Source organism: Electrona antarctica, assembly GCF_951216825.1.
Source record: "Electrona antarctica genome assembly, chromosome: 5".
NCBI lineage: Eukaryota > Metazoa > Chordata > Actinopteri > Myctophiformes > Myctophidae > Electrona > Electrona antarctica.
Window position 1 is genome coordinate 58200084 of NC_136810.1, and position 27544 is coordinate 58227627.

Here is a 27544-nt window from a genome sequence, read left to right on the forward strand (position 1 = left end):
TAAAAATCAACATATTTTTAATAACTTTTAAAATGACAAACATTTGCCGTAGCAAATGAACATATATATGCATATATACATATACACACACACAATAAAAGGTCTTTGGAAATAAAATCTGGAAAACATAACTGAATTAAACAGTTGCTTTGTTGGACCCAAGACTATCTATGATGGTAGAAACGTTCAAGATCACACATGACCTCTCAACAATCACATACAGCACAAAACATCAAAGACCACAAAATGTGACAAACAATTTAAAAGAAAGCCTTTACACTGTCGGTGACTCCGGCAGCATGTCAGTGGAATCTGCATTGGAGGTATGCAGCTCGTGTCTCTCAATCCAAAGTTCTACCTACTGTGAAATCTCATTAGACACAGAAACACCGGTAGACTTCTCACCGTCGCAGTAGCCCTCTTGTGTGTGGCTGCGATGGCTGGCTTCACGAGGTGCTGTATGCCCTGTGGGTTTGATTCCGATTAACCACTTTAGCCCTATATATATTTAGTCTTAGGCTGAGCTCACACCTTTAATGCACTGCATTGCTGTTGTGAGTGTCATGGCCGCCCCAATGCATTTCCAATGGAGGTCACATGGTCTGTTGTATGGCTTTCAGCTGTGTTTCGACTGCCCCCCTCCCCCTCACACAACACAATGTTGTGTCAAACCATGTGACCTCCATTGGAAATGCATTGGGGCGGCCATGACACTACACAACATTCATCCAACAAGCGCAGTAAAGGTGTGAGCTCAGCCTTAGGACAAATCAGACGACGACTTTCCCCTATAGTGTTCACTCCCATTTATATACTTTGAGCATCTTCTCCGTGAGGGAGGCGAGGTAGTGGTCTCCGTTGACGGCGAAGGGGCTGATGTCCAACACCGGCAGGTCGGCGGGTAGCTTCTGAAGGAGGGCGCCACTCCCGGCATCCCACACCTAGGAGAGAGGGGGTGCATACTTAGTTTAGACTAGTCATTGGTTAGACATGGGTTAACCCATTTTGGGCGGGAACCCCTTTTGGTGTTAGCATTATGTTATGCTTTAGCCATTGAAAAATTAAGCAATAAGCCACGAGAGGTCTCAGGTTATCGGGTATTTTACAATGGCTGGGAGGTGTAGGCAGACCCGACGCGCAGCGGAGGGTCTTCTACCCTCCCAGCCATTGTAAAATACCCGGTAAGCTGGGGCCTCGAGTGGCTTATTGCTTTTCTAAAACGGTTACAAACATAGAGCAATATTAACCTAATAAAACTACTAAATGCACAAAAGTAGCTACGCTTTGCGCCACCAGAGCGAGCCACATCACTTCCTTGTTTTGCTTGGCAAGTAGGCTATGTGACGGGAGAATAGCGCTTGATGTCTTTACGGGGCTGCCTGGAGCCACACATTCACAGTCATATGAGCCGGGCGGTGCTTAGACGCCCGCAAGGCATGGGTTCGTAAGGCAATCAAGCGCTCCCCTTCCCCTGTACAGCTAGAGATGTGGAATCAGCTGCGAATGATATAAAGTGATTGAAGGTGTGGGTTATCGGTGAAATTTACAACGGTCACGTGACGGTAACCAGCCAATCAGAATCAAGTATTGGGACTAACCGTTTTAGAAAGCAGATCTACAAGCTCATAGCGCGCCACCGAGTGGCGCGCTATGAACTTGTAGGTCTGCTAATTTTGAAAAATCGAAGAACGACGGACATAGAAACATAGCTTTTTCAGAAAACTGTCAGGATGTAGAAGACATTTTTAGAATCTGATCTCAGGTCAAAATGGGTTAAGGTTAGGTTTAGGTGTGCTGCCCCGTGGGAGGTAAGGTTTTAGCCTGGCTAATAAGACAGACTCAAATCACACTGTCGTGTGGTATTTGAGTCTGGAGATGCTGTGTATGGATCTTGTTTCCCGGGGGGGCGGGTTCAAACATTTTCTCTTTGACGCAATTGGTCAGAGCTACTGTCAGTCAAAGGTCTCAAGCATTGAACGTCGCTGTACCAAAGCCCGCCCATATAGCATACCGTGTCCCGATTGGCCACACCAGTTCTCTGGTGTAGGAAATGGGTGTACAATTGAGCCTCTCCAGACCGTAATCCACCGGCAGGCAATTTTTTTTGCCAACGGCTGATTCGGTCTGGCTTATTAGCCAGGCTAGTGAGGTTTAGGGTGAGGGTTTGAGATAGGTTGTAGTTGTAGGACTAATGACTGGTCTAACCAATGACTAGTCTAAACCAAAAACTGTCTAAACTAAGTACTGCACCCGAAGAGAATACAGGGATTGAAGCAAAAATAAAAAAAATCTCACATGCCTGAAATAATGTGTAAGCAATGGCCAAGTCATATTGTGTGATTTGCGAAACCGTGTGAAAGGGGAGCCCCACACTAGCAGTTTCCCAAACAATTAACACAATATGTGAAGAAATCACAAAATTGAGGCTTTAACCTTTGAAATAGTCCAGACAATTAGGGTTTTATGGAAAATACTTCCAAACATAGCACTTCAAATGCTCTCATCTTTATTTATTTTTAAATGGAAATAGCCCATCTGCAAGCTCTCAATGAGTCTCTTTGAGGCCTTGTAGATGGGCTATTGTCACTGGGCAACACGCTGGCTTCTATGGAACCCAAATGACTGGGAACTGATCATCAATCAATGAGAGTAGAACAGTTAAGATACAGATACAGAGTGAGGGGGGGGGGGGGTCCCCAGCTAAATGAGTCTGAGGGGGGTCCCCAGCTAAATGAGTCTGAGGGGGGTCCCCAGCTAAATGAGTCTGAGGGGGGTCCCCAGCTAAATGAGGAGTTTGAGGGGGGTCCCCAGCTAAATGAGGAGTCTGAGGGGGGTCCCCAGCTAAATGAGTCTGAGGGGGGTCCCCAGCTAAATGAGTCTGAGGGGGGTCCCCAGCTAAATGAGTCTGAGGGGGGTCCCCAGCTAAATGAGGAGTTTGAGGGGGGTCCCCAGCTAAATGAGTCTGAGGGGGGTCCCCAGCTAAATGAGGAGTCTGAGGGGGGTCCCCAGCTAAATGAGTCTGAGGGGGGTCCCCAGCTAAATGAGTCTGAGGGGGGTCCCCAGCTAAATGAGTCTGAGGGGGGTCCCCAGCTAAATGAGGAGTTTGAGGGGGGTCCCCAGCTAAATGAGTCTGAGGGGGGTCCCCAGCTAAATGAGGAGTCTGAGGGGGGTCCCCAGCTAAATGAGGAGTTTGAGGCGGGGTCCCCAGCTAAATGAGTCTGAGGGGGGTCCCCAGCTAAATGAGTCTGAGGGGGGTCCCCAGCTAAATGAGGAGTTTGAGGGGGGTCCCCAGCTAAATGAGTCTGAGGGGGGTCCCCAGCTAAATGAGGAGTTTGAGGGGGGTCCCCAGCTAAATGAGGAGTTTGAGGCGGGGTCCCCAGCTAAATGAGTCTGAGGGGGGTCCCCAGCTAAATGAGGAGTTTGAGGGGGGGTCCCCAGCTAAATGAGGAGTTTGAGGGGGGTCCCCAGCTAAATGAGGAGTTTGAGGGGGGTCCCCAGCTAAATGAGGAGTTTGAGGGGGGGTCCCCAGCTAAATGAGGAGTTTGAGGGGGGGTCCCCAGCTAAATGAGTCTGAGGGGGGTCCCCAGCTAAATGAGGAGTTTGAGGGGGGTCCCCAGCTAAATGAGTCTGAGGGGGGTCCCCAGCTAAATGAGGAGTTTGAGGGGGGTCCCCAGCTAAATGAGGAGTTTGAGGCGGGGTCCCCAGCTAAATGAGTCTGAGGGGGGTCCCCAGCTAAATGAGGAGTTTGAGGGGGGGTCCCCAGCTAAATGAGGAGTTTGAGGGGGGTCCCCAGCTAAATGAGGAGTTTGAGGGGGGGTCCCCAGCTAAATGAGGAGTTTGAGGGGGGGTCCCCAGCTAAATGAGGAGTTTGAGGGGGGTCCCCAGCTAAATGAGGAGTTTGAGGCGGGGTCCCCAGCTAAATGAGTCTGAGGGGGGTCCCCAGCTAAATGAGGAGTTTGAGGCGGGGTCCCCAGCTAAATGAGTCTGAGGGGGGTCCCCAGCTAAATGAGGAGTTTGAGGGGGGTCCCCAGCTAAATGAGGAGTTTGAGGCGGGGTCCCCAGCTAAATGAGTCTGAGGGGGGTCCCCAGCTAAATGAGGAGTTTGAGGGGGGGTCCCCAGCTAAATGAGGAGTTTGAGGGGGGTCCCCAGCTAAATGAGGAGTTTGAGGCGGGGTCCCCAGCTAAATGAGTCTGAGGGGGGTCCCCAGCTAAATGAGGAGTTTGAGGGGGGGTCCCCAGCTAAATGAGGAGTTTGAGGCGGGGTCCCCAGCTAAATGAGGAGTTTGAGGGGGGGTCCCCAGCTAAATGAGGAGTTTGAGGCGGGGTCCCCAGCTAAATGAGGAGTTTGAGGCGGGGTCCCCAGCTAAATGAGTCTGAGGGGGGTCCCCAGCTAAATGAGGAGTTTGAGGGGGGGTCCCCAGCTAAATGAGGAGTTTGAGGGGGGTCCCCAGCTAAATGAGGAGTTTGAGGCGGGGTCCCCAGCTAAATGAGTCTGAGGGGGGTCCCCAGCTAAATGAGGAGTTTGAGGGGGGGTCCCCAGCTAAATGAGGAGTTTGAGGCGGGGTCCCCAGCTAAATGAGGAGTTTGAGGGGGGGTCCCCAGCTAAATGAGGAGTTTGAGGCGGGGTCCCCAGCTAAATGAGGAGTCTGAGGGGGGTCCCCAGCTAAATGAGGAGTTTGAGGCGGGGTCCCCAGCTAAATGAGGAGTTTGAGGGGGGTCCCCAGCTAAATGAGGAGTTTGAGGGGGGTCCCCAGCTAAATGAGGAGTCTGAGGGGGGTCCCCAGCTAAATGAGGAGTCTGAGGGGGGTCCCCAGGTAAATGAGGAGTTTGAGGGGGGTCCCCAGCTAAATGAGGAGTTTGAGGGGGGTCCCCAGCTAAATGAGGAGTTTGAGGGGGGTCCCCAGCTAAATGAGGAGTTTGAGGGGGGTCCCCAGCTAAATGAGGAGTTTGAGGGGGGTCCCCAGCTAAATGAGGAGTTTGAGGGGGGTCCCCAGCTAAATGAGGAGTTTGAGGGGGGTCCCCAGCTAAATGAGGCGTTTGAGGGGGGGGTCCCCAGCTAAATGAGGAGTTTGAGGGGGTTTCACTCTCTCCACCTACACTATAGGATTAGAATGTTGTTAAATCTGAATCTGATCAAACCACAAATCTTCTCTTAACCCATTTTGGGCGGGAACCCCTTTTGGTGTTTATATAGCATTATGTTATACTTTAGCTATTGAAAAATAGCAGATCTACAAGCTTGTAGGTCTGCTATTTTTGAAAATGTGGCACAAATCTTTCAATATATATTCTTTCAGAGCGAACGTTTTTAACTCAAATCTTTGCTTTAGGGGTTCCTGGAATAACATATTTTCAGATGGGGGTCGGTGGCCAATTACATTTTTGGGGTCCTTGACATGAAATATGGAGCCTAAATGGGTTAAATAATCTTTTAATTAAGCTCCCTGGCTTAATTACCCATATTGTTATTTGTGCTTTAAGACATGCGAATCCGCTGACTCCTTCAAAACCGCTCTCAAAGGGCACCTACGGACGGCTGCAATTCTAAACTTATTGGGTCGTCCACTCACAGTTAACAGTCTTTGTATTGAGTTGTGCTTGAAATGTACTGTAATTCTGCAAACTGTTCATAAATATTTAAATCAATCAATCAATACAACTCATGTACAATTCTGCCCAGCACTATAGAAATAATTGTGTTTAGGATCATTTCTCTGCTATAGAATTTGCACCCCCTTTACAGATCCTCTCTCAATAATGTGATTCTGATTGATGAGATATTGCACAGCCTTGTTCCTTGTTGCCGCAAGGACAAATTACTCACAGCTGCAACCTCATACAATTGAGATGGAACTCCTATCAATGCCTGGCACAATGAATGTCCTGCCTGTCGCGAGTTTTCAAGTGCACGCACGCTAGGGCATTAAGCAACTAGTCGACTTTGTTGGTACTAGTTGACTAGTTGATAAGAAAAAAAAGTTTATTTTTTTTATCTTTTTCCCCGATTTTGTAGGTCTCAAGATCAGGTAGATTATAGTTATAGTCACCATGTACACAGTTTTTCAATGTACAAATATTTATTTAAAAAAAAATATATATATTTTTTACATAATAGGTAGTTAAACAACTAGTCGACTAGTAAACTAGGCAACTAGTCAACTAGTAAAAATGACTAGAAGTGAATGCCCTAACGCACGCATGTTTATGTTCTTTGTTAAAATAAGTGTTAAAGGGCAAGAACGCTTTGGTAGAGGTTTGGGTTGTTTACCTTGCCATGATGTAACTCCAAAAAGGTGGAGAAATCGATAATTGCGCCAATGATTAGAAATTGATAATTCAAAATTTGCCATTGGCTTACATAGAGCATCCCAGTCCCGCCCCCTACCATGGACCAGGAAATGATTCTCCGTTAATTTTCCTCAGACATTTCAGAAAGTATTTATTTAAAGACGTTTACGCCGCGGACAAAGCCAACTCGAGTCGTGACAAATCATGACAAATAATTAGAAAGAAGAAAAAAAACGGCAGGTTACAACACTTTGTTGTTTTTCTTCTTTGTAATTATTTGTTTGGTCCAAAATATTGTTTGTGTTGTCATGAGTTGTCACGACTCGAGTTGGCTTTGTCCGCGGCGTAACCGTCTTTAAATAAATACTTTAAGAAATGTCTATGGGAAAAAAAACATTGGGATTCATTTCCTGGTCCATGGTAGGGGGCGGGACTGCGACGCTCTATAGTATGGTGACTGTGAAACAATTGTAAAAGCCACTCTTTTAGCCCGTAAATAAATGAACACAAAGCTGATTCAGACAATTATTGCCCTTCAACCCATTCTGGGCGGGAACCCCTTTTGGTGTTTTAAGCATTAGGTTATTGAACTTTAGCTACTTTAGCTATTGAAAAATAGCAGATCTACAAGCTCATAGCGCGGCACTCGGTGCCACGCTATGAGCTTGTAGATCTGCTATTTTTTGAAAAATCGTGAAAATGTAGTGCAAATCTTTGAATATATATTCTTTCAGAGCGAACGTTTTTAACTCAAATCTTTGCTTCCGGGAGGGTCCCTGGAACAACATATTTTCAGATGGGGGTCGGCGGCCAATTACATTTTTTACAAATTACACATTTTTGGGGTCCTTGACATGAAATAGTTTGAGAACCACTGACATAGAAACATGGGTATTTCAGAAAACTGTCAGGATTCAGAAGGCATTCGTAAGAATCGTCCTCGGGTCTAAAAGGGTTAAAATGCTCTATATATATATATAATGATCAAAAGCAAAAGACTGGTATGCACACTGTAGCTTCCCGTCTATGACTTTACTGTGGCGTCCATCAAATCAATTTATATCATAAAAGTGATGTTTCCTCTTCAGACTCCGAGTCAGAAGAAGAGCATTGTGCCAGTCGAAACGTCACTTTTATGAGGTGGAATGGACGCCATAGAAGATGCCAGGAAGTCATAGAAGGGAGCTACAGTGTGCAAAGCCGACTTTTTGCTTTTTGATGGATGTGACCTCCTAAATTACTCTATATATTCCCATAAACATTGCTTTAGTTTATAGAGTGTTTCTTTTGTTTGTTCCCCCCCCCCCGGTAACCGGGTCTGCCCTTCTCTCCAGCTCTTTTAGTAAACAAACAATACATTTTCAGGTCAGGATACCAAATTCATCCAATCAGCAAAGAGAATCAGCAGGAGAACTTCCACAAGAATAAAAAACGTGAAATTGCAAGTGATGAAACAAAGAACTGAGCAATTTGTGGAATTAAGTAAAATCTATCAAGTTGATTCCCCACCTCCACTTTTATGAAGCTCTAAATGCATTGTGTACGAAAATAGCCGATCATACAAGATTGTTTTTATTGATATTTCCACCCACATTCACATGGCCAACATATGGATGCCAGGTTGAAAGGGGTTCATAAAATATGTTCAGCTCTTAATTGTATAGTTTTAGCCCTTGAAGCGCCTTGAAGCTGTCGTAATGGCTGATTTTACACTTGCTGAAAATAGCCGATCTACTAAAATGTTAGGAAGGGACTAGTGGACAAGAGTATATGTCGTTTTGCATGCTGAAAATAGCTGTGATCTACAAGCTCACAACGCGTCGTGCTGCGACCCGTTGTGAGCTTGTAGATCAGCCATTTTCAGCATGCAAGTTTAAAACAACGTATACTGGATTTCTTGTCCACTAGTCCCTTCCTAACATTTTAGTAGATCACCTATTTTCAGCATGCAAGTATAAAATACTCCTGAATGAAGTGTCTGGTGCTGGGAGTCTGGTGCAACGCACAGGTCCTCGCTGTACGTAGGAGGGGCCGGGACTGGAGTCAACCCACAGAGCCTAGTCCCTCCACTTGCCAGAATTGTACCTCTCAGTCCCGGCAGAGTAGTTCCGGAGTGGTCCCAACGGATTGTGTGCCCCTGGTCTTTCCCTAGTGGGTCTGATCGAGGGTAGCTACTGGGACGTAAGTCGGGACTTGATCACCCCGTCTGGGTCACCCGAGTGAGGGGGTATGATGTTCGCGAGACCCGAAACCCTGATGACCTCGGGATACATCACTGAGGATACGTCCCAGGTGCATCCATGCGATGTATTTTCGTTCAGTCCGACAGGCATTAGTCTGACACCCTACCCAAAACCCTAAACCTAACCGGCTCACAGGAAGCCACGGGTGAGTTTTAACCGACCACAGGTTAGTTTGAACCTGCCACGCATGTCGGGAGCCACGGGTGAGTTTTAACCAACCACGGGTTAGTTTGAACCTGCCACGCATGTCGGGAACGACGGTGTTGTCGGACTAATGTCTGTCGGACTGTTAGTATATCCACACACACACACACACACACACACACACACACACACACACACACACACACACACACACACACACACACACACACACACACACACACACACACACACACACACACACACACACACACACACACACACACACACACACACACACACACACACACACACACACACACACACACACACAGTGTTGTTCTCACCAAGGTGGAGTTGCTGGCCTCGTCTCCCACACACACCAGCGTGGCGCCGCCTCCCGCGGGGCTGCTGAACACAGCGTTCTTGGTGAGCAGCTTGCAGGAGGCTCCGGCGCTGAAGGTCTGGACCGGGTTGCAGGAGCAGAGGGGCTCCTGGGCCGCGTCGCGCTGGGGGGGCGTCCGCTGGAGCTCCATCAGCACGCTGCGCAGTGCCGGGTTGGAGCGCCCTGGGAGAGAGACGGATGGAGGCAGTGCCGTTTTTTGGCAGCAAATTTTGATTTTAGTTTTAGTCATAGTCACATTTTAGTCACCTGGAATGTTTTAGTGTTAGTCTAGTTTTAGTCGACTAAATGTCATAAGATTTTAGTCGATTTAGTCGACTAACATTTATTTTGGCGGGCCTTGAAGCTGTCGTAATGGCTGATTTTACACTTTAAAATTACGTATACTGGATCTCTTGTCCACTAGTCCCTTCCTAATATTTTAGTCTAGTTTTTAGCTGTTGATGAAATTGTCAATACATTTAGTCTTAGTTTTAGTCATCGTAGCTTAGTTGTCTCCACCAGGCCGAAGGCATGGGGAGAGAGTATGTTTTGCACTCCGTCCGTGTGTCCGTCCTTCCGTCCTTCCTTCCTTCCGTCCTTCCGTCCGTCTGTGAACAGCTAATCGCCGGCACCGTTAACCCGGGCGATGCCAAACTTTGCACACACACTCCCTGGATGCCAACGATGAACCTCTGCCCCACATTTTCCAGAACGGCCTGTTATAGCGCCACCATGAGGCAGCTTTTCACATTTTGTACCTAAAACTGCACCGATCTGCGTGAAATGTTGCATGCACACTCCCTAGAGGCCAAGGACAAACCTTTTACCTGCATTTTCCGCATCTGCCTTTTATAGCGCCACCAGGAGGCCGACTTTTGTAAAACACATTTTTTGATATTACTCCTCCAGATTCTGTCCAAAAATCTCACAAATCGTTACACAGTATCTCTATGGTCATGTGCTCAAGTCGGATCTGTCTGATATTTCATATTCCATCCTAATTGGCTATAATTGGCTTTCACAGTTTGCAAGATTGCCCCGTTTTGAACAATAGCCTCAAATCATGAACGCAGCATGCAATTTACGTGAAATCTTTCACACATTTTCTTACTAGGCTGAGGAATATATCCCACCCTTTTCACATTGGCCTGTTATAGCGCCACCAACAGGTTGATTTTTGCAAAACACATTTTTGGAACAAAATGCCTCAAATCGGTACACATGATCTCTGTAGTCATGTGATCAAGACGAGTCTGTTGGATTTCTCAGATTGTACACTGATTGGCTAAGATTGCCTTCCAAAGTTTTCAGGAGTGGCCCGTTTTGTACAAAATGCTGCACATGTCCTGCTCATCCAGAATTCTATCCTCAGAGATGCTATGAGTGATCTGGCTCTGCATTTCCTCAACAAAATGAAGGAAAAAAAATCCTCCTAAACATTTTGCCAAACATCACACACACTCCTATCCTCCTGGTGGAGACCTGTGCCCGGAAGGGCACTTTTTCTAGTTTTCATTTAGTTTCCATTTAGTTTGTCAGTGTTTTCGTCTTAGTTTTAGTCAACAAAAACAACACTAGATGGAAGAGAGTTGGAAAAGGAGCACTCATGGAATAAAGCTCAAATAAAATCTTCGCGACTGAAAATGTAATAATTCTAAACCCATGTTTCTGCAGCCAACCAGTTGAAGAAATCACCGATTGAGGCTTTTAAAACCTTTGCTTTATGACATTTCTGAGACCATTGTTTATGGAAGATACTTCTAAACTATATACACTGTATTATATTTCTTCCGTCAGGACGTGATGCTGGAAAGCGTAGAGTTAGCCGAGAGATAAAGCAGGGACCCCCCCCCCTCCCTTAGTAGTACACTACATTTATATAAAACAGAAGCACGGTTTTGAACCTATAATTTCTTCGGTAGAAAAATTTATTATCCAATGAGAATCGGTGGTGGGGGGGGTGGGTCTAACGAACAACCAATCAGCGCCGAGTCCCGTTTTCAGCGTCATCACGCAGCGCAACACACAGAGGGTTGAGGGAAATTCTAATCCCCTCCCCCTTGAAATCGCTCAGACAGGAGACAATGTCAGACTGAAGCTTCAAGAAAGCTACAGTCTGATAATCAGGCTAGGTTTGAGATAGGTTGTAGTTGTAGGACTAATGACTGGTCTAACCAATGACTAGTCTAAACCAACCGCCTCTCTCTCTCACCTGGCCGGTACGTGACCAGACAGTGTCTCTCTCTCTCTCTCTCACCTGGCCGGTACGTGACCAGACAGTGTCTCTCTCTCTCTCTCTCTCTCTCACCTGGCCGGTACGTGACCAGACAGTGGCGGCTCTCCGTCTCCACCTGGATGTCGGTGCAGCCGCTGGTCTCCAGGGGCAGCATGTGGGGCTTGTAGGTGGTCCCGTCCACCTGCTCCCAGAAGTAGGCCCCCTCCAGGGTGCCCACGATGAGCCCCCCGCAGGGGAAGCTGCTGGAGGCCGCCCTGGGGACGAAGCACAGGGACGCCACCGGACACCTGGGGGGAGAGAAACATATATGAGCTGTGCATTACTGTGCTGTACGTCAGGGGTTCTCAACCCGTGGGTCGCGACCCCTCGGGGGGGGTCGCCAAATTATTTTAGGGGGTCCCCAAATTATTTTAAAAAAAAAGAAGTTTTTTTTTAAATTTTATTTTCACGATTTTTCAAAAATAGCAGACCTACAAGTTCATAGCGCGCCACTCGGTGGCGCGCTATGAGCTTGTAGATCTGCTATTGTTCAATAGCTAAATTATAACAATGCTTAAAACACCAAAAGGGGTTCCCGCCCAAAATGGTTTAAGGTTATTGTAGCAGTCAATTTATATTGGGGGTCGGGAGGGGGCGGGGCGGGGGTCCCGAGACATTGCCAAAGCATTTCCGCGATTTGTCACACGCGTTACCACAGTGAAATTTGTTCTCCGCATTTGACCCATCTCTTGGAGCGGTTGAGCCGCAGCCAAGGAGCGGTGAGCCGCAGCGTGCGCCGCGCTCGGGAATCATTTGATTAGTAGATGTGACCCCCAATACAACCCTTGATGCCGAGTGCCAAGCAGGGAGGCATTGGGTCCCATTTTTAACAGTCTTTGGTATGACCCCGGCCGGGGATCGAACCCTGACCTCCCAGTTTCAGGGCGGACACTCTAACCACAAGGCCACTGTCATTGGTCCGACATGCGGAAAACGACCGGATTAAGGTTGGCGGACATGCATTAAGGTTGGCGACCGGATTAACACATTAAGACGGTACGACATGTGGAGCCGTCCTAGCTAATCCAACCGATGTATTGCAAGGACATGTACACACACGTCCTAGCACTTCTTCATTGATATCAAACGGGGGGGGGGGAAACGGTCGAAACTCCTGGAAATACGAGGTGAATTAATTCATTAAAGGGATAGTTCAGATTTTTTTAACTTAAGTTGTATGAAATACTTGCCATTAATATAGTGGTTGCAACTGTATTAATTGATTGCCCGAGTCCCATGGTGGGAGTTCTGCTCTGGTTTTGGTCAATATTAAGTAGTTCCGGTCATTTTGTGGGGGGCACTGGGGCCACGCAGTAAAAGTAAATTAATCCACAAAACGAACGTAATTTGTATTGTTGACCTATTTCTAAAATATTAGCGCGACTTTCGTTCAACTTTGACCCCTCCATCACATGGAACTATTTTTTGGGCGTAGTGATATGGACACAAAAAACATAGTTCTGTGTGAGGGGGGTAAAAAAAGAACGGAAGTTGCACTAATATTTTAGAAATAGGTCAACAATCCAAATGACGTTAGTTTTGTGGATTCATTTACTTTTACTGCGTGGACCCCAGTGCCCCCCACAAAATGACCGGAACTACTTGATATTTCACCAAAACCAGAGCAGAACTCCCAACACAGGACTCGGGCAATCAATTAATACAGTTGCAACCACTATATTAATGGCAAGTATTACTTACAACTTAGGTTCAAAAAATCTGAACTATCCCTTTAAGCCTGGCGGGGTGTGTGTGTTAAGACGATGACCCACCTGGAGCGCTGCGGCTGCAGCTCGTGGACGTGCGTGCTGGTGTCTCTGGTGTCGTAGACCAGCACGGCTCCGTTCAGCAGACCGGCGTACACGTAGTTGTTGTTGTCCAGAGACCAGCAGCAGCTCCACACCGGCTTGCCCGTGTTGTACGTCTGCACCACCGTGTTGGTCATCAAACTGCACACGCACACACACACACACGCACACACACACACACACACACACACACACACACACACACACACACACACACACACACACACACACAAGACAGCAGCACATGGTGGTGAAGATACAAGATAAGGACGAGAGGTACGGTAGATGGATACGGAAGAATAATAATAACGTCACAATAAATACACCTTCAAGAATTAGAGTTAAAAATACAGATGCATACACCCCTATACAATCATCCTGCCTAGTGCAGAGCAAGAGACGCCGTCAAATATAAAAGTGATATACACAGTCGACGTCTACACGGTATTAGTGCTGCACAATTAATCAAAAGAAAGATTGAGATTCGGACACCTCAATTTGAGCAAGAATGGTGCAGCACTAGTTGGCTGTCCAAAATCATTTTAGTTACTCCGTCTTGTTTTTGTTACAAGAGAGAGACTTTAGGAGAGGTTTAAGTCGAGCACGTTGATGTTGTCCGCTTAAAGCCACAGTAGTTGGCTCCAGGTGTCACCTTTTGAATGCAGTAATGTTCAGCAACAATACATTTACATGGAAATATTTAGAATCGTGTGAGAATCGTGACCTCAATTCTTGTGGAGGAAAATTGAGATTCATGTTTGAGCAAGAATTGTGCAGCACTACACTGTATACAATCACGTTACAATAGTCACACACACAACATCTAATGCTTCAATTCACAGGCAGTCCGTTATCGTTGCCCTCCACGTGCTATACATTCTGCAGACGGCACGAGTCATTCCAAATTAATTAAGTAATATTGGGAACATCCACTGCACTTTTGGCTTTCCATCAAATATTCGACTGCGTGTGAGAGGGAGAGAGAGGGGGGGGGGGGGGGGGGGGGGTTGTTGGCTTCCTTACTGTGTTCCTTACTCCTACCTGGTCAGTTTGATGGTGTTGTCCTGTGTGTCGTGTCGTGTATATACCTGGTCAGTTTGATGGTGTTGTGTTGTGTGTCGTGTCGTGTATATACCTGGTCAGTTTGATGGTGTTGTGTCGTGTCGTGTATACACCTGGTCAGTTTGATGGTGTTGTGTTGTGTCGTGTATACACCTGGTCAGTTTGATGGTGTTGTGTTGTGTCGTGTATACACCTGGTCAGTTTGATGGTGTTGTGTTGTGTCGTGTATACACCTGGTCAGTTTGATGGTGTTGTGTTGTGTGTCATGTCGTGTATACACCTGGTCAGTTTGATGGTGTTGTGTTGTGTCGTGTATACACCTGGTCAGTTTGATGGTGTTGTGTTGTGTGTCGTGTCGTGTATATACCTGGTCAGTTTGATGGTGTTGTGTTGTGTGTCATGTCGTGTATATACCTGGTCAGTTTGATGGTGTTGTGTTGTGTCGTGTATACACCTGGTCAGTTTGATGGTGTTGTGTTGTGTGTCGTGTTGTGAATATACCTGGTCAGTTTGATGGTGTTGTCCAGCGACGCAGACAGCATCAGGCTGTCGGCCTGCCTGTTGAAGGCCAGGCCTCGGATCTGCTTGGCGTGGATGGGAACGTACTGGCTGGCCTTCATGTTCACCGCGCTGATCTTCTTCACGCCGCAGCCTGGATGGAGGAGGGAGGGGATTTTAGGTTCTAATCTCACAGCATTGATCGTTTTTATTATTATAATTTGACGTTTCACGTCGAGGTCAAGATTGTTCCATCGCAGATCGCAGCACAATGAGCACTTTGCTTGAAAGTCTGGGCTTGTATCTAAACCATTATCTTACGTTTTATTATGAAAATAAGTGTTACGAAAGAGAGAGCGCTTCTCAGCACCAGTTGTTTTTTTGTTTTGTTTTTTTTACCAGGAACGAGGGTGTGGTGCGGAGAGTTCTGGGAGGCCAGAAGACAGCTGAGCGGCTCGCAGTAGGCCAGCACCCTGCAGCCTCCCGTCTGGGACACCAACACAGCCTTGTTGAACTTGTACTGGGCCCCCTGGGCGCTCCTGGAGGCGTCCCCGGCTCTCTGGGACTGACCCAGGAGCATGGAGGGATGCTGGGAGGACTGGGAGGAAGAGCCGCTGTTCGCTTGGCTCATCAACGTCTTCAGCTCCTATACCCACATTTACAATACAAACACAAACACCCAGCTATGAGGCACATACCAGGAATTCAACTTTGGCAAAAAAAATGGAGGTGCTCCGATCAGGTGTTCAGGGACCCAACCCCCATCACAGATTGTTTTTTTTTCTCACGATCGGGCAATACCGATACCATTACCGATCTTGTGCGTTAAGTGGAAAATTTGAATATTTCCAAAATTATTACATACATGTAGGCGTGCGTGCGTCCGTATCTGCAGCTTACATGCATAAAGACATGCGTGCGTGCGTCCGTACCTGCAGCTTACATGCATAAAGACATGCGTGTGTGCGTCCGTACCTGCAGCTTACATACACAGACATGCGTGCGTGCGTCCGTACCTGCAGCTTACATACAGACATGCGTGCGTGCGTCCGTACCTGCAGCTTACATACATAGACATGCGTGCGTGCGTCCGTACCTGCAGCTTACATACATAGAAGTGCGTGCGTGCGTCCGTACCTGCAGCTTACATACATAGAAGTGCGTGCGTCCGTACCTGCAGCTTACATACAGACATGCGTGCGTGCGTCCGTACCTGCAGCTTACATACATAGACATGCGTGCGTGCGTCCGTACCTGCAGCTTACATACATAGACATGCGTGCGTGCGTCCGTACCTGCAGCTTACATACATAGACATGCGTGCGTGCGTCCGTACCTGCAGCTTACATACATAGAAGTGCGTGCGTCCGTACCTGCAGCTTACATACATAGACATGTGTGCGTGCGTCCGTACCTGCAGCTTACATACATAGACATGCGTGCGTGCGTCCATACCTGCAGCTTACATACATAGAAGTGCGTGCGTCCATACCTGCAGCTTACATACATAGACATGTGTGCGTGCGTCCATACCTGCAGCTTACATGCATAGACATGTGTGCGTGCGTCCGTACCTGCAGCTTACATGCATAAAGACATGCGTGCGTGCGTCCGTACCTGCAGCTTACATGCATAAAGACATGCGTGCGTGCGTCCGTACCTGCAGCTTACATGCGTAAAGACATGCGTGCGTGCGTCCGTACCTGCAGCTTACATACATACAGACATGTGTGCGTGCGTCCGTACCTGCAGCTTACAGACATGTGTGCGTGCGTCCGTACCTGCAGCTTACATACATAGACGTGCGTGCGTGCGTCCGTACCTGCAGCTTACATACATAGACATGCGTGAGTGCGTGCCGTACCTGCAGCTGCCGCCGTAGTTTGCCACATTCGTCAGTCATGACCTGCAGCTGCAGACGGCACTGAGCAGACTCCAGCTCCGCCCTCCTCCTGAGACTCTGCTCCTCCTCCAGCGACCTGTAGGAGACAGGCACACAACTCAACCAATGCTTGGAATGGATTCAGCATCATGAAAACCCCCCTAGTTTGACATGTCATATGCTACTACATTTTGAAAATGGCCTCAAATAGGTTGTTAATGGTATGGTCACATATATCCTAGTATATGTCCTAATAGGCCCTATACAAAATAAATGCTCAATACCGACAGCCGGTCAGCAAGTGGATTCATGAATGTATACTAGACAATATTTTAGGCCAATAATTTAAAAAAAAGCTATATACCAAATGTCCCACTTTAAACAAAATAAGCCTGTTGTCTTCCGGACTATAGGTGGTTGTACCGTTGAAAATTAACCATACAAAAAACACATGAAAAAATAGTGACATATTTTCCATATCGCCCACCACTGATGGCTTGGTTGAATGCTTGATTTTGATTGGTCAAAGCCTGAAGTCATGTTTATGAATAATGACCGCTGATCTCAACAGTCCACTGTCTAATCAAAGACTCAAGAGCAGATTCAAACTGAGTCCGTTTGACTCAAATAATATTGTTGCCTGGTCCCCGCTGGCCATGATTCACATTGGCCTTGATTCTTATGCACCCGAGTACACTTCATTACAACTGTATTCAATGCTTTCACATTGCAGCGATGCGTACCCGAGTACACCTCATTCAACTGTATTCAATGCTTTCACATTGCAGCGATCCGTATCCCAGTACACTTCATTACAACTGTATTCAATGCTTTCACATTGCAGCGATGCGTATCCCAGTACACTTCATTACAACTGTATTCAATGCTTTCACATTGCAGCGATCCGTATCAGAGTACACTTCAGTCGGGCCCAAGACTACCTCCATGCGGTCCCATTCACAGAGAGACTACCTCCATGCGGTCCCATTCACAGAGAGACTACCTCCATGCGGTCCCATTCACAGAGAGACTACCTCCATGCGGTCCCATTCACAGAGAGACTACCTCCATGCGGTCCCATTCACAGAGAGACTACCTCCATGCGGTCCCATTCACAGAGAGACTACCTCCATGCGGTCCCATTCACACTACCACCACATCACTATTGTGAATCTGCCCTCAGAGCACCTGGCTCATATATCAACCTGCGCTACTTGATTTTGGGCCGTATCCAACATGGCAGCAACATGTGAACAAAGTCACAAAGTAATTCAACTAAACATTGCTCTCAAGAATGTTTTTTGAAAACATTTGAAGCGAGAAATAGACAATGCCGTAACCAAACACTTCTATTCTATTTCTATTAATTTGATCAACACGCTGGTTTCCCGAGGTGTCCACGTTGCACTGGACGCACCAGGCATAAATTAATGGAATAATTGAATTACCGTAAGCAATGAAATCATTCGTTTTGTTGTTGCTTTTGGGTACATTTATTAGCAGGCCGGCGTCTTTCCCCCATCCAATTTAAGATCCAGAGGTGACCGTGCCTTCGCTGTTGCAGCACCCTGCCACCCATTCTCTGGAATAGTCTCCCTTTTTATATTAGAAGTGCTCAGTCCATTGAACTATTCAAGTCTCTGCTTAAAGGAGAATTCCACACTAAAAGGCTTTCTTACCTTTCTTTGTAGTTGTTACGTCCCCACCAAAGAGGTCCAGGTGTTATTTTGTGCAAAAGCTCCTTATTGGCTATTTCCCCTACCATAAGCCCTAAATGAATTGCATTGAATGGGTGGCTGGGGTGTTGTGCTAATTCGCTTATTTCCATCGCTCAAAATTAAACTACTTTACTACTTATTTCGATGGAAATAAGCGAAATAGCACAACACCCCATAGCCCCATTCACGTTTTTGCACAAAAAAACACCTGGACCTCTTTGGTGGGGACGTAACGACTACAAAGAAAGGCAAGAAAGCCTTCTAGCATGGAATTCTCCTTTAAGACACATCTCTTTTCTATATGCTTTGATCATTCCTGATTTTTTTATTTTGTCATTTGAACCGTTTGCACATCATGCATACTTGTTTGATGTTTTTGTATTTCGTATGCATAACCGATTAACCGTTGCTAGATTTTATTGCGTAAAGCACTTTGGTCAATCTCGATTGTTTTAAATGTGCTATATAAATAAAGCTTGATTTGATAAGCACCCAGTCAAGGGTCCATTTCTCCCCATTGATTATCCCATGCTTTGAGCACTGCAGTAGAAAACGTTGTAATTCAAGACCAAACTGCTCTATGTAAGAGAACCAGCGGTTCCATTAGTTCCGCTGCCGAGCACACTGATTGTAATAAGTGCAATAATAATAGGGTTATTATGATTATCATTATATAATTATAAAACTAAACGCAGCTCCAAGTGTTGTTTAATCAGCACAGCGGTGGGACGGTGAGGTTGGTAGTTCTAGGGTGAGCCCGGGACATTGTAGGCTGTGGTGAGGGTAGAGTACACATTAATTACCATTACAAGCATTCAGAAATGTGTGCAACTCCCCCTCCTCCTGCCACGACCTGCCACGGCCTTGCAACACTTTCCTCTTAACATTCAGGCCACTGTGGTAACCAGAGGCCTGTGTACTTTAAGCCTGATTGAACGCTTCTTGCCAACAGTGCAAGATGTTTGCAGTGTTTGCAGTGTTCAGGGTTGAGAGATCGTCATGTCTGCAGATGCCAGCAATTTGTTTAAATGCGGCGGCAGCAGCGGACTGATCATCGCGGCGAGGAGGAGTGCAGGAACTCGGCTCTGCCGTTTGCTAATTTGTATTGACCGTTATTTATTCAGGGAAGACCGTTGAGAGCGCAATCTTTGAATATATATTCTTTCAGAGCGAACGTTTTTAACTCAAATCTTTGCTTCTGGGGGTGGGGGGGGTCCCTGGAACAACATATTTTCAGATTGGGGTCGGCGGCCAATTACATATATTTTTGAGGATCCTTGACATGAAAATGTTTGAGAACGACTGACAGAAACATAGGGTTTTTCAGAAAACTGTCTTATCTGATTTAGAAGGCATTTGTAGAATCGTCCTCAGATCTAAATGGGTTAAATGGCTCTATAGCGCGTCGCAGTCCCGCAGAAAGTATTTATTTAAAGACGTTTACGCCGCGGACAAAGCCAACTCGAGTCGTGACAAATCATGACAACAAACAAAAATTTTTGGGCCGAACAAATAATTAGAAAGAAGGAAAAAAACGGCAGGTTACAACACTTTTTTTGTTGTTTTTCTTCTTTGTAATTATTTGTTTGGTCCAAAATATTGTTTGTGTTGTCATGAGTTGTCACGACTCGAGTTGGCTTTGTCCGCGGCGTAACCGTCTTTAAATAAATACTTTTTGAAATGTCTATGGGAAAAATGCATTGGGATTCATTTCCTGGGCCATGGTAGGGGGCGGGACTGCAACGCTCTATAGAGACCAATCTATGCGGTTTCAGGTAAAGCGAGTGCTTCTGCAGAGAAATGTACGGCGATACTCACTTCTTCATGCTCTCCTGCTCAGAGTTGTCCATGGCTTTGAGCTTGCGTGCGTACAGGAGCACCACGTCGGAGCGCTTGGCTTTTTTATTGCACTGCGGACGACAAAAATACAAACGATAAGGTTGACAAACGTAGAAGAATTATACACTATACTATATTGTCTTATATAACACATTTATGATACGACAACGAGCCAAAAGATGGCTCATCATCCCGGATCAGTCCCATATCAACTTTTAACACCCCGAGTGGCAAAAAACTCGCGCAGGGCGGAGATAAATCAAAAGACGGAACATTAGCACCATAGCAACAGAGTGCACCAGTCTTAATCCAGAGCGATTTACATTAAGCAAGAAAAAAAAAGCATGGCAATACATCATACATAAAAAGTAGTTATCATGAAATAGCCGTTGTTGTCGATCCCCTCGGGGGTGTTTTGGCTACATCTAGCTACTTCCACCGTGCCACCGTGAAATAGGCCCTGAAGCTGCAAATCACACATGTACTCCTTCCACACCAGTGTCATAGTCTTTTGAATAGTTTTCATATAGTTTTAGTCACATTTTAGTCACCTGGAATGCCTTAGTGTTAGTCTAGTTTTAGTCGACTAAATGTCATGCGATTTTAGTCGACTAAATCTACAGTTGATTTAGTCGACTAAAATGTATTTTGGTGGGCCTTGATGCCGTTGTAATGACTCATTTTACACTTGCGATTTTACACTTGCAATGCGTCATGCTGCGACGCATTGTGAAATTGTTGATCGGCTATTTTCAGCAACCAAGAGTAAAGTCCCTTCCTAACATTTTAGTCTAGTTTGTATTTGACAAAATTAGTTTTAGTCATCATAGCTTAGTTTTCATGTAGTTTCCATTTAGTTTTCGTCAGTGAAACACAACACTGAATCCACACTGACTGACCTGCGGGCACTTGGCCGCCTGGCCCTGGCTCCTCAGCCAGCGGTCGATGCAGGCGAACCCAAACAGGTGTCCGCAGCGCAGCGCGGCCAGCCGGTGGCCTCCCGCCGCCGTGAAGGGCTCAAAGCAGATGGGGCAGTTGTTGTCTCCGTCGGCCCCCTCGTCGTCCCCCTGAGAGGAGCGGAGAGGAGGCGCCGCCGCGGAGGAGGGGGGGGTGGACACCGCTGGCGCCGAGGCTGCAGCGGACTGGAGGTGGACAGACACAAGACAAGGCAAACACACGCAGGCTAAATTAACCCATTTAGACCTGAGGATGATTCTACAAAATGTAAATCCTGACAGTTCTCTGAAAAACCCTATGTTTCTATGTCAGTCGTTCTCAAACATTTCCATGTAATTTGCCGCCGACTCCCATCTCAAAATATGTTGTTCCAGGAAGCAAAGATTTGAGTTAAAAACGTTCGCTCTGAAAGAATATATTCAAAGATTTGCACCACATTTTCACGATTTTTCAAAAATAGCAGACCTACAAGCTCGTGGCGCGGCACTCGGTGCCGCGCTATGAGCTTGTAGATCTGCTATTTTTAAATAGCTAAAGTACAACATAACCCTTACAACACCAAAAGGGGTTCCCGCCCAGAATGGTTTAAACAGAGGCTGAATTCCAATTCAAACCAGAAATGTCAAAAAACTGATGCGAGCTAATTCTTTAAGCGATACCATCACACAGCGGAACATGAAATAGGGCTAAAGAAGTGGTTAAGCATTCAGCTTTTATCCTTTCCCCCTATGTAGTCATGTAGCCCTTCTGTTGCTGACCCCATTGAGAAGGAAAACAAATCACCATCGAGGAAAAATAAGCGGTGGGTTCTATGAGCGCATGTAACAACAACAACAACACAACCTTGTCGGTCTCTGAACTCTTCATGTTGTAATAGATTGAAGTTCTTACCTGAACACTTTGTTGTGTAGCCTCTGTCCTCACAGTGACTGCAGTGGGAGCTGTATGTATGCAAAGGGTACAGTACATCATACAGCAGAAGAATAATAAGGCACGGCACTTTGATTTGTATAGCAACTTTCAACAACAGGGCAATTCATTGTACTTTACAGAAGAACGCCAAGCTAAGGAAACACAAGTATACCGATACCTGTCGATGTGCATATTCTACGTCCGCTCTCTTTGCCGATTAATCTCCCATCACTAATGCATATAAGAGGGTTTTCTTTCTATTTTTGTGAACTGAGATTTTATTTGTGAAATGTGTATGGTTACTCGTTTTTCTCTTGGTGTACAGCACTTTGGTCAGCCTCGGCTGTTTTTAAATGTGCTCTATAAATAACCCATTTTGGGCGGGAACCCCTTTGGTGTTTTAAACATTATGTTATAATTTAGCTATTGACATTTTTTTGAAAAATCGTGAAAATATTTATTTCAGAAAACTGGAGGATTTAGAAGATTTTTTTTTTTAATTTTGGAGGTCAGGCCTAAATGGGATAAAATTGACTCGACTTCTTCGGCCCTATACCTGGGGGGTGCGGGGCTTGAGGCGGGGTGCTGCTCACACGCAGGCTGGAGGGCAGGGCCAGGTCGGCGGGCACCAGGGGGGCCGCGGCGCGGTGGGGGGGCTGCTCGTCGTCAGAGTCGCTGACCTCCGTGGTGCTGCCGGACATGGGCTCCGTGGTGCTGCCTCCGGACTCCGGCTCCGCCACGTTGGCGGCCGGGGCGCGCAGGAGGAAGTCCAGGAAGCCTCGGGAGGGGTTGGCGTTGGCCGTCTGGCTGGGATAGTGGACCCTCAGACCTTGTCTGGAGTGCAGTGGTAGAAAAAGTAAATTGCAAATTGTTTTACTTAAGTAAAAGTACCAATACTGCAATTCAGAACTACTTCGTCACAAGTAAAAGTACGGAATTGAAAATGCAAAAAAATTCAGGCCTAAATGGGTTAAGCTCCGCGTTCTAAGTTCGCTCACCTGACTCGTCTTCGCCTGGTGGTCACCTGAGTGGCCGCGGCTCTGGCGGCAGCCCTGATGGGGACGTCTCTCTCTGCCCTCTGGCTGAAGGCCCAGGTGGTCGGGAGGCGTGCTGCGTGGGGGGCCACCGAGGGGCCGCCGCCGCCGTCCTCCTCGTCATCATCTATGTCAGTGCTGCTGCCAGAGTCGATCACCACCGGCTGTGACGATCGGCCCCCAGCTGCTGCTGCAGCCCCCTCACCGGCACGGGGACCCTCCCCCCGCTGGACAACGTCCACCTCCATGGCCTCCATCTGCTTATAGAGGGACACCGTTATGGGGAGTTCACACGGGCAGATGCAAAGATGCAGTCTGCCATTCATTAGGGACTTTAAGCAACGACGGTTTTTCAGGACGGCTCCGCCAGGCGGAAGTACTGCGGCTATGACGCCGTCGCCGTCAAAATCGTTAAGCAAACAGCCGTCGGCGACGGCGCCATTGGTTCCCATGGTGACGCGTCTACGCAGCATGTGTCAAACAAACACCTTTTTTTAAAACACCCCGTCGCGTGTCAGCTAACTTGCCGATATCGCTTAATTCTTGCATGCACTGGACATGATAAGCACTGGAAAGAGGAAGGTGCTGCATGGAGCAATCTGTGTTATTCTAAAACCGTTTTAATAAACATGGTTAATATGACATGATAGTCCTATTATTTCTTCATTCAGAGCATGTCCACACATTACACAGCATAAGAGAGGTGATGGAGCAATCGGTGTAAATGTATGACAGCTATAATTTCAATAAACATCGTTGAAACAAATTGAAAGCTGAGCTGGGTTCAACTTCCAGATGCAAAGCTACAAATTGAAAGCTGAGCTGGGTTCAACTTCCAGATGCAAAGCTACAAATTGAAAGCTGAGCTGGGTTCAACTTCCAGATACAAAGCTACAAGTTGAAGCTGAGCTGGGTTCAACTTCCAGATGCAAAGCTACAAATTGAAAGCTGAGCTGGGTTCAACTTCAAGATGCAAAGCTACAAATTGAAGCTGAGCTGGGTTCAACTTCCAGATGCAAAGCTACAAATTGAAGCTGAGCTGGGTTCAACTTCCAGATGCAAAGCTACAAATTGAAAGCTGAGCTGGGTTCAACTTCCAGATGCAAAGCTACAAATTGAAAGCTGAGCTGGGTTCAACTTCCAGATGCAAAGCTACAAATTGAAAGCTGAGCTGGGTTCAACTTCCAGATGCAAAGCTACAAATTGAAAGCTGAGCTGGGTTCAACTTCCAGATGCAAAGCTACAAATTGAAGCAGAGCTGGGTTCAACTTCCAGATGCAAAGCTACAAATTGAAAGCTGAGCTGGGTTCAACTTCCAGATGCAAAGCTACAAATTGAAAGCTGAGCTGGGTTCAACTTCCAGATACAAAGCTACAAATTGAAAGCTGAGCTCAGCTGGGTTCAACTTCCAGATGCAAAGCTACAAATTGAAAGCTGAGCTCAGCTGGGTTCAACTTCAAGATGCAAAGCTACAAATTGAAGCTGAGCTGGGTTCAACTTCCAGATGCAAAGCTACAAATTGAAGCTGAGCTGGGTTCAACTTCCAGATGCAAAGCTACAAATTGAAAGCTGAGCTGGGTTCAACTTCCAGATGCAAAGCTACAAATTGAAAGCTGAGCTGGGTTCAACTTCCAGATGCAAAGCTACAAATTGAAAGCTGAGCTGGGTTCAACTTCCAGATGCAAAGCTACAAATTGAAAGCTGAGCTGGGTTCAACTTCCAGATGCAAAGCTACAAATTGAAAGCGGAGCTGGGTTCAACTTCCAGATGCAAAGCTACAAATTGAAAGCTGAGCTGGGTTCAACTTCCAGATGCAAAGCTACAAAGATACAACTGTAGCTACAATGTTTTATTTATTCACCCTCGCCCTGTTCTGGCTGACAAAAACTCGTTCAGTCTGCTTCTAGTCCGTTTCCATTGTTTCCAAATGCATATGTCCGTTTTGTGTGAGCAACACTAAGACAAATATGCTGTGATCTTTGCACATGCCTCGTGTGAACGCAGCATTATGGTCAGGTGAGATTATATGGGGTGCAACAGTTAAAGGTAGGGTACCGGTAAGTAATGTTTTTATTATTAAAGGTATATTCAGTGATTTCATTTTTTGGATAATCCTCCCTACTATAGAGTGTGCTGACCATATAAGGAGTTCCTCCCTGTCCCCAGTGAGCCCCTGGGGTCAACAAACCCTAGTTTCAGTTTTGGTGGCGGGTGGCAAAGCCTTCATCCAATCAGGATGAGAGGGGCCTTCCTCCAATCATGATCAAGTGGGGGCGGGCCTTGGTGCACATGCTGTTGCCTGTTGCGTGTCCCCCCACTGTAGAGCGTGTGCATGTGCACATTTTGTTACTGGGGCGGACTGGGTGGTTTTCCAAATCGCCCAAATCACTGAATGCTCCTTTAAATTAAGTGTTAAATTGCTTTATATATTCTGATAGTATTCAGGGGTAGACATTAAGGGAAATTTGGCACTGACCCTCTGGGTTTCAAGAGCACTGGCCCCACCATTATAACCACTGGCCCGGAGCATTTTTTTTGAACGCATGTAGAATTAGTTTTTAGCGTTAATTTTTATAGCAATAAGATAACAGGTCTTAAAAACTGTCTTACAGTTAAATTATGGCAACTATATGAATGAATTAGAAAATAAGACAAATATTGACAATGCTATTGCTTGGTTTATTGGCTTACAGTTATTACACAGAGCCAAAATGAAATAATAATATTAGACTGGTCATTCAGGATGGAAAAATAAAGTTGTCCTTTTGGGGAGAAGTCAATTAAGTAATGTTTATACAGGGAAGTCTCTGCCCGAGAGGGACCAGATGGGAGCAGGAGGAGGAACTCACTGCTGCCGCCATCTGGCGGAGTCAGGTCACTACGCTCCAGCACTTGATTAAAACAGGAAATGTAATATTCAGGTCAGGAATCAGGATACCAATTTCATCCAATCAGAAGAGAGATCTCACACAGGCTAAAGTGGCACTGATGAAACAAAGGAATGAGCAGACCAAATTGGAACGCGCTAAAGTTGAAGCTGATAAATGGGTACTTTCTCTTGATTGGCTGAGATTGAGATTGTATTGTGTTTGTTATTAAAGAGTTGGATAGATCAATCACTATCAGAATATAAGTGTTTTAACTTTATAACAAACAAAAAAACATTTTGTTGAAACCAAAAAAAATGTTATCAACAATGGAATTGATAAATTAAGTCCATCAACAATCAATCCATTCTGGACTGTATGTCACTATAAATATATATAGATGATCTACAAGCTGTAGGTTGTAGATCGCCATTTCATATTTTTGCATGACAGCAATTATATATATATATATATATATATATATATATATATATATATATATATATATATATATATATATATATATATAGCATTGTGTGAAGAAAGTACTATAAAATTGTAAATTGTATTAAATAAAATCACACCTGTGTGAAGTGAGGGGTGCTAATATATTAAAGTCTAACTCATGTTGATATGGTGATGTAATGGTGCAAACACAAACATTAAATGCCATTAAATTAACAATAAAGAGACAATATGCCGTATATTGTCCCTTCATTGTCAATGGCGTTTACAAAACAAGCATTGAACTAAAAGACAAACATTAAACCTGTATATAGGAGGGCCCCTCAAAATATATTCTTGACCTCACCTAGCGATCATTGATCATTATTTACAGTTAGTGTATACGATCAAATAACTAAATAATTACATAATCTTTCATTTTATAATATGGTTTCACAGAAAAGCAGTCACATTTTGACAGGCGGTTGTTTCACCATTACGTGAAAAGACCAGTTATGCAACAACCAGCTAAACATGGACACTTCCATGGACAGACCGCTCCAACGAAAATGACAGATCTACAAGCTCTCAACACGTTGCATCGCGACGCGTTGAGAGCTTGTAGATCTGTCCTTTTTAACCAGCTGGGCCTCTAGTATATTGGACACTGTGGGCAGAGCCAAGTAATCTTAGCTAACGGCTGCTAGGCTAGCTAACCTAACGTTAGCTCACTCCTCGGTCATTATTTTATTATATCTATCAATATTAATAATTCGACTCCCGACGTAATATTATCATCACCACATTCGGGTTGACAATCAATATGGGACGTTAACTAACGTTAAAACAAAATGATTTAATTACGTGTGTTATTGTACTGGCTTTATAGCTTAGTTAGCATGCTAACGAGGCTAACAGACCCAAAACAAACCTTACCCGTTTTTGTGTTTAGTGTTTTTCTTCTTAACAGCAGCGGTTCAACCGCGACGTCATGACTCGGTGAGGTGTCTCAACGTTTGGCTTGATTTGTTATACGGTTTTATTGATGATTTATTGCGGTTAATTTAATAATAAGGGTTAAAAGTGCATTAGATGCGAGTACATTTAGAGAGAGAGACGCTCGAATCTACCCGCGCCACGCTTCTTCTTCTTCTGTTAAATCTGTTCCGTGTGGAACTTCTGTCCGGTGTT

General features: G+C 45.8%; 1 protein-coding gene across 2 annotated transcripts; it reads right to left on the bottom strand.

Moving 5' to 3' along the window:
- LOC306922922 (E3 ubiquitin-protein ligase rfwd3.S-like) lies at positions 1 to 27544 on the bottom strand. 2 transcript variants are annotated; one of them, XM_079500836.1, is made up of 13 exons: positions 27290 to 27544; positions 23007 to 23299; positions 22565 to 22842; positions 21988 to 22037; positions 21039 to 21281; positions 20119 to 20210; positions 16565 to 16679; positions 15100 to 15346; positions 14704 to 14854; positions 13105 to 13281; positions 11366 to 11580; positions 9020 to 9240; positions 1 to 941 (listed from the first exon to the last, which is right to left on the bottom strand). In XM_079500836.1, the coding sequence occupies exons 2-13, from the start codon at positions 23297 to 23299 to the stop codon at positions 798 to 800; spliced, it is 2226 nt and encodes a 741-aa protein (XP_079356962.1). In that variant the 5' UTR covers positions 27290 to 27544; the 3' UTR covers positions 1 to 797. The 2 variants fall into 2 exon arrangements, with proteins under 2 accessions (XP_079356962.1, XP_079356963.1); XM_079500837.1 differs by having other exon boundaries at positions 23007 to 23302.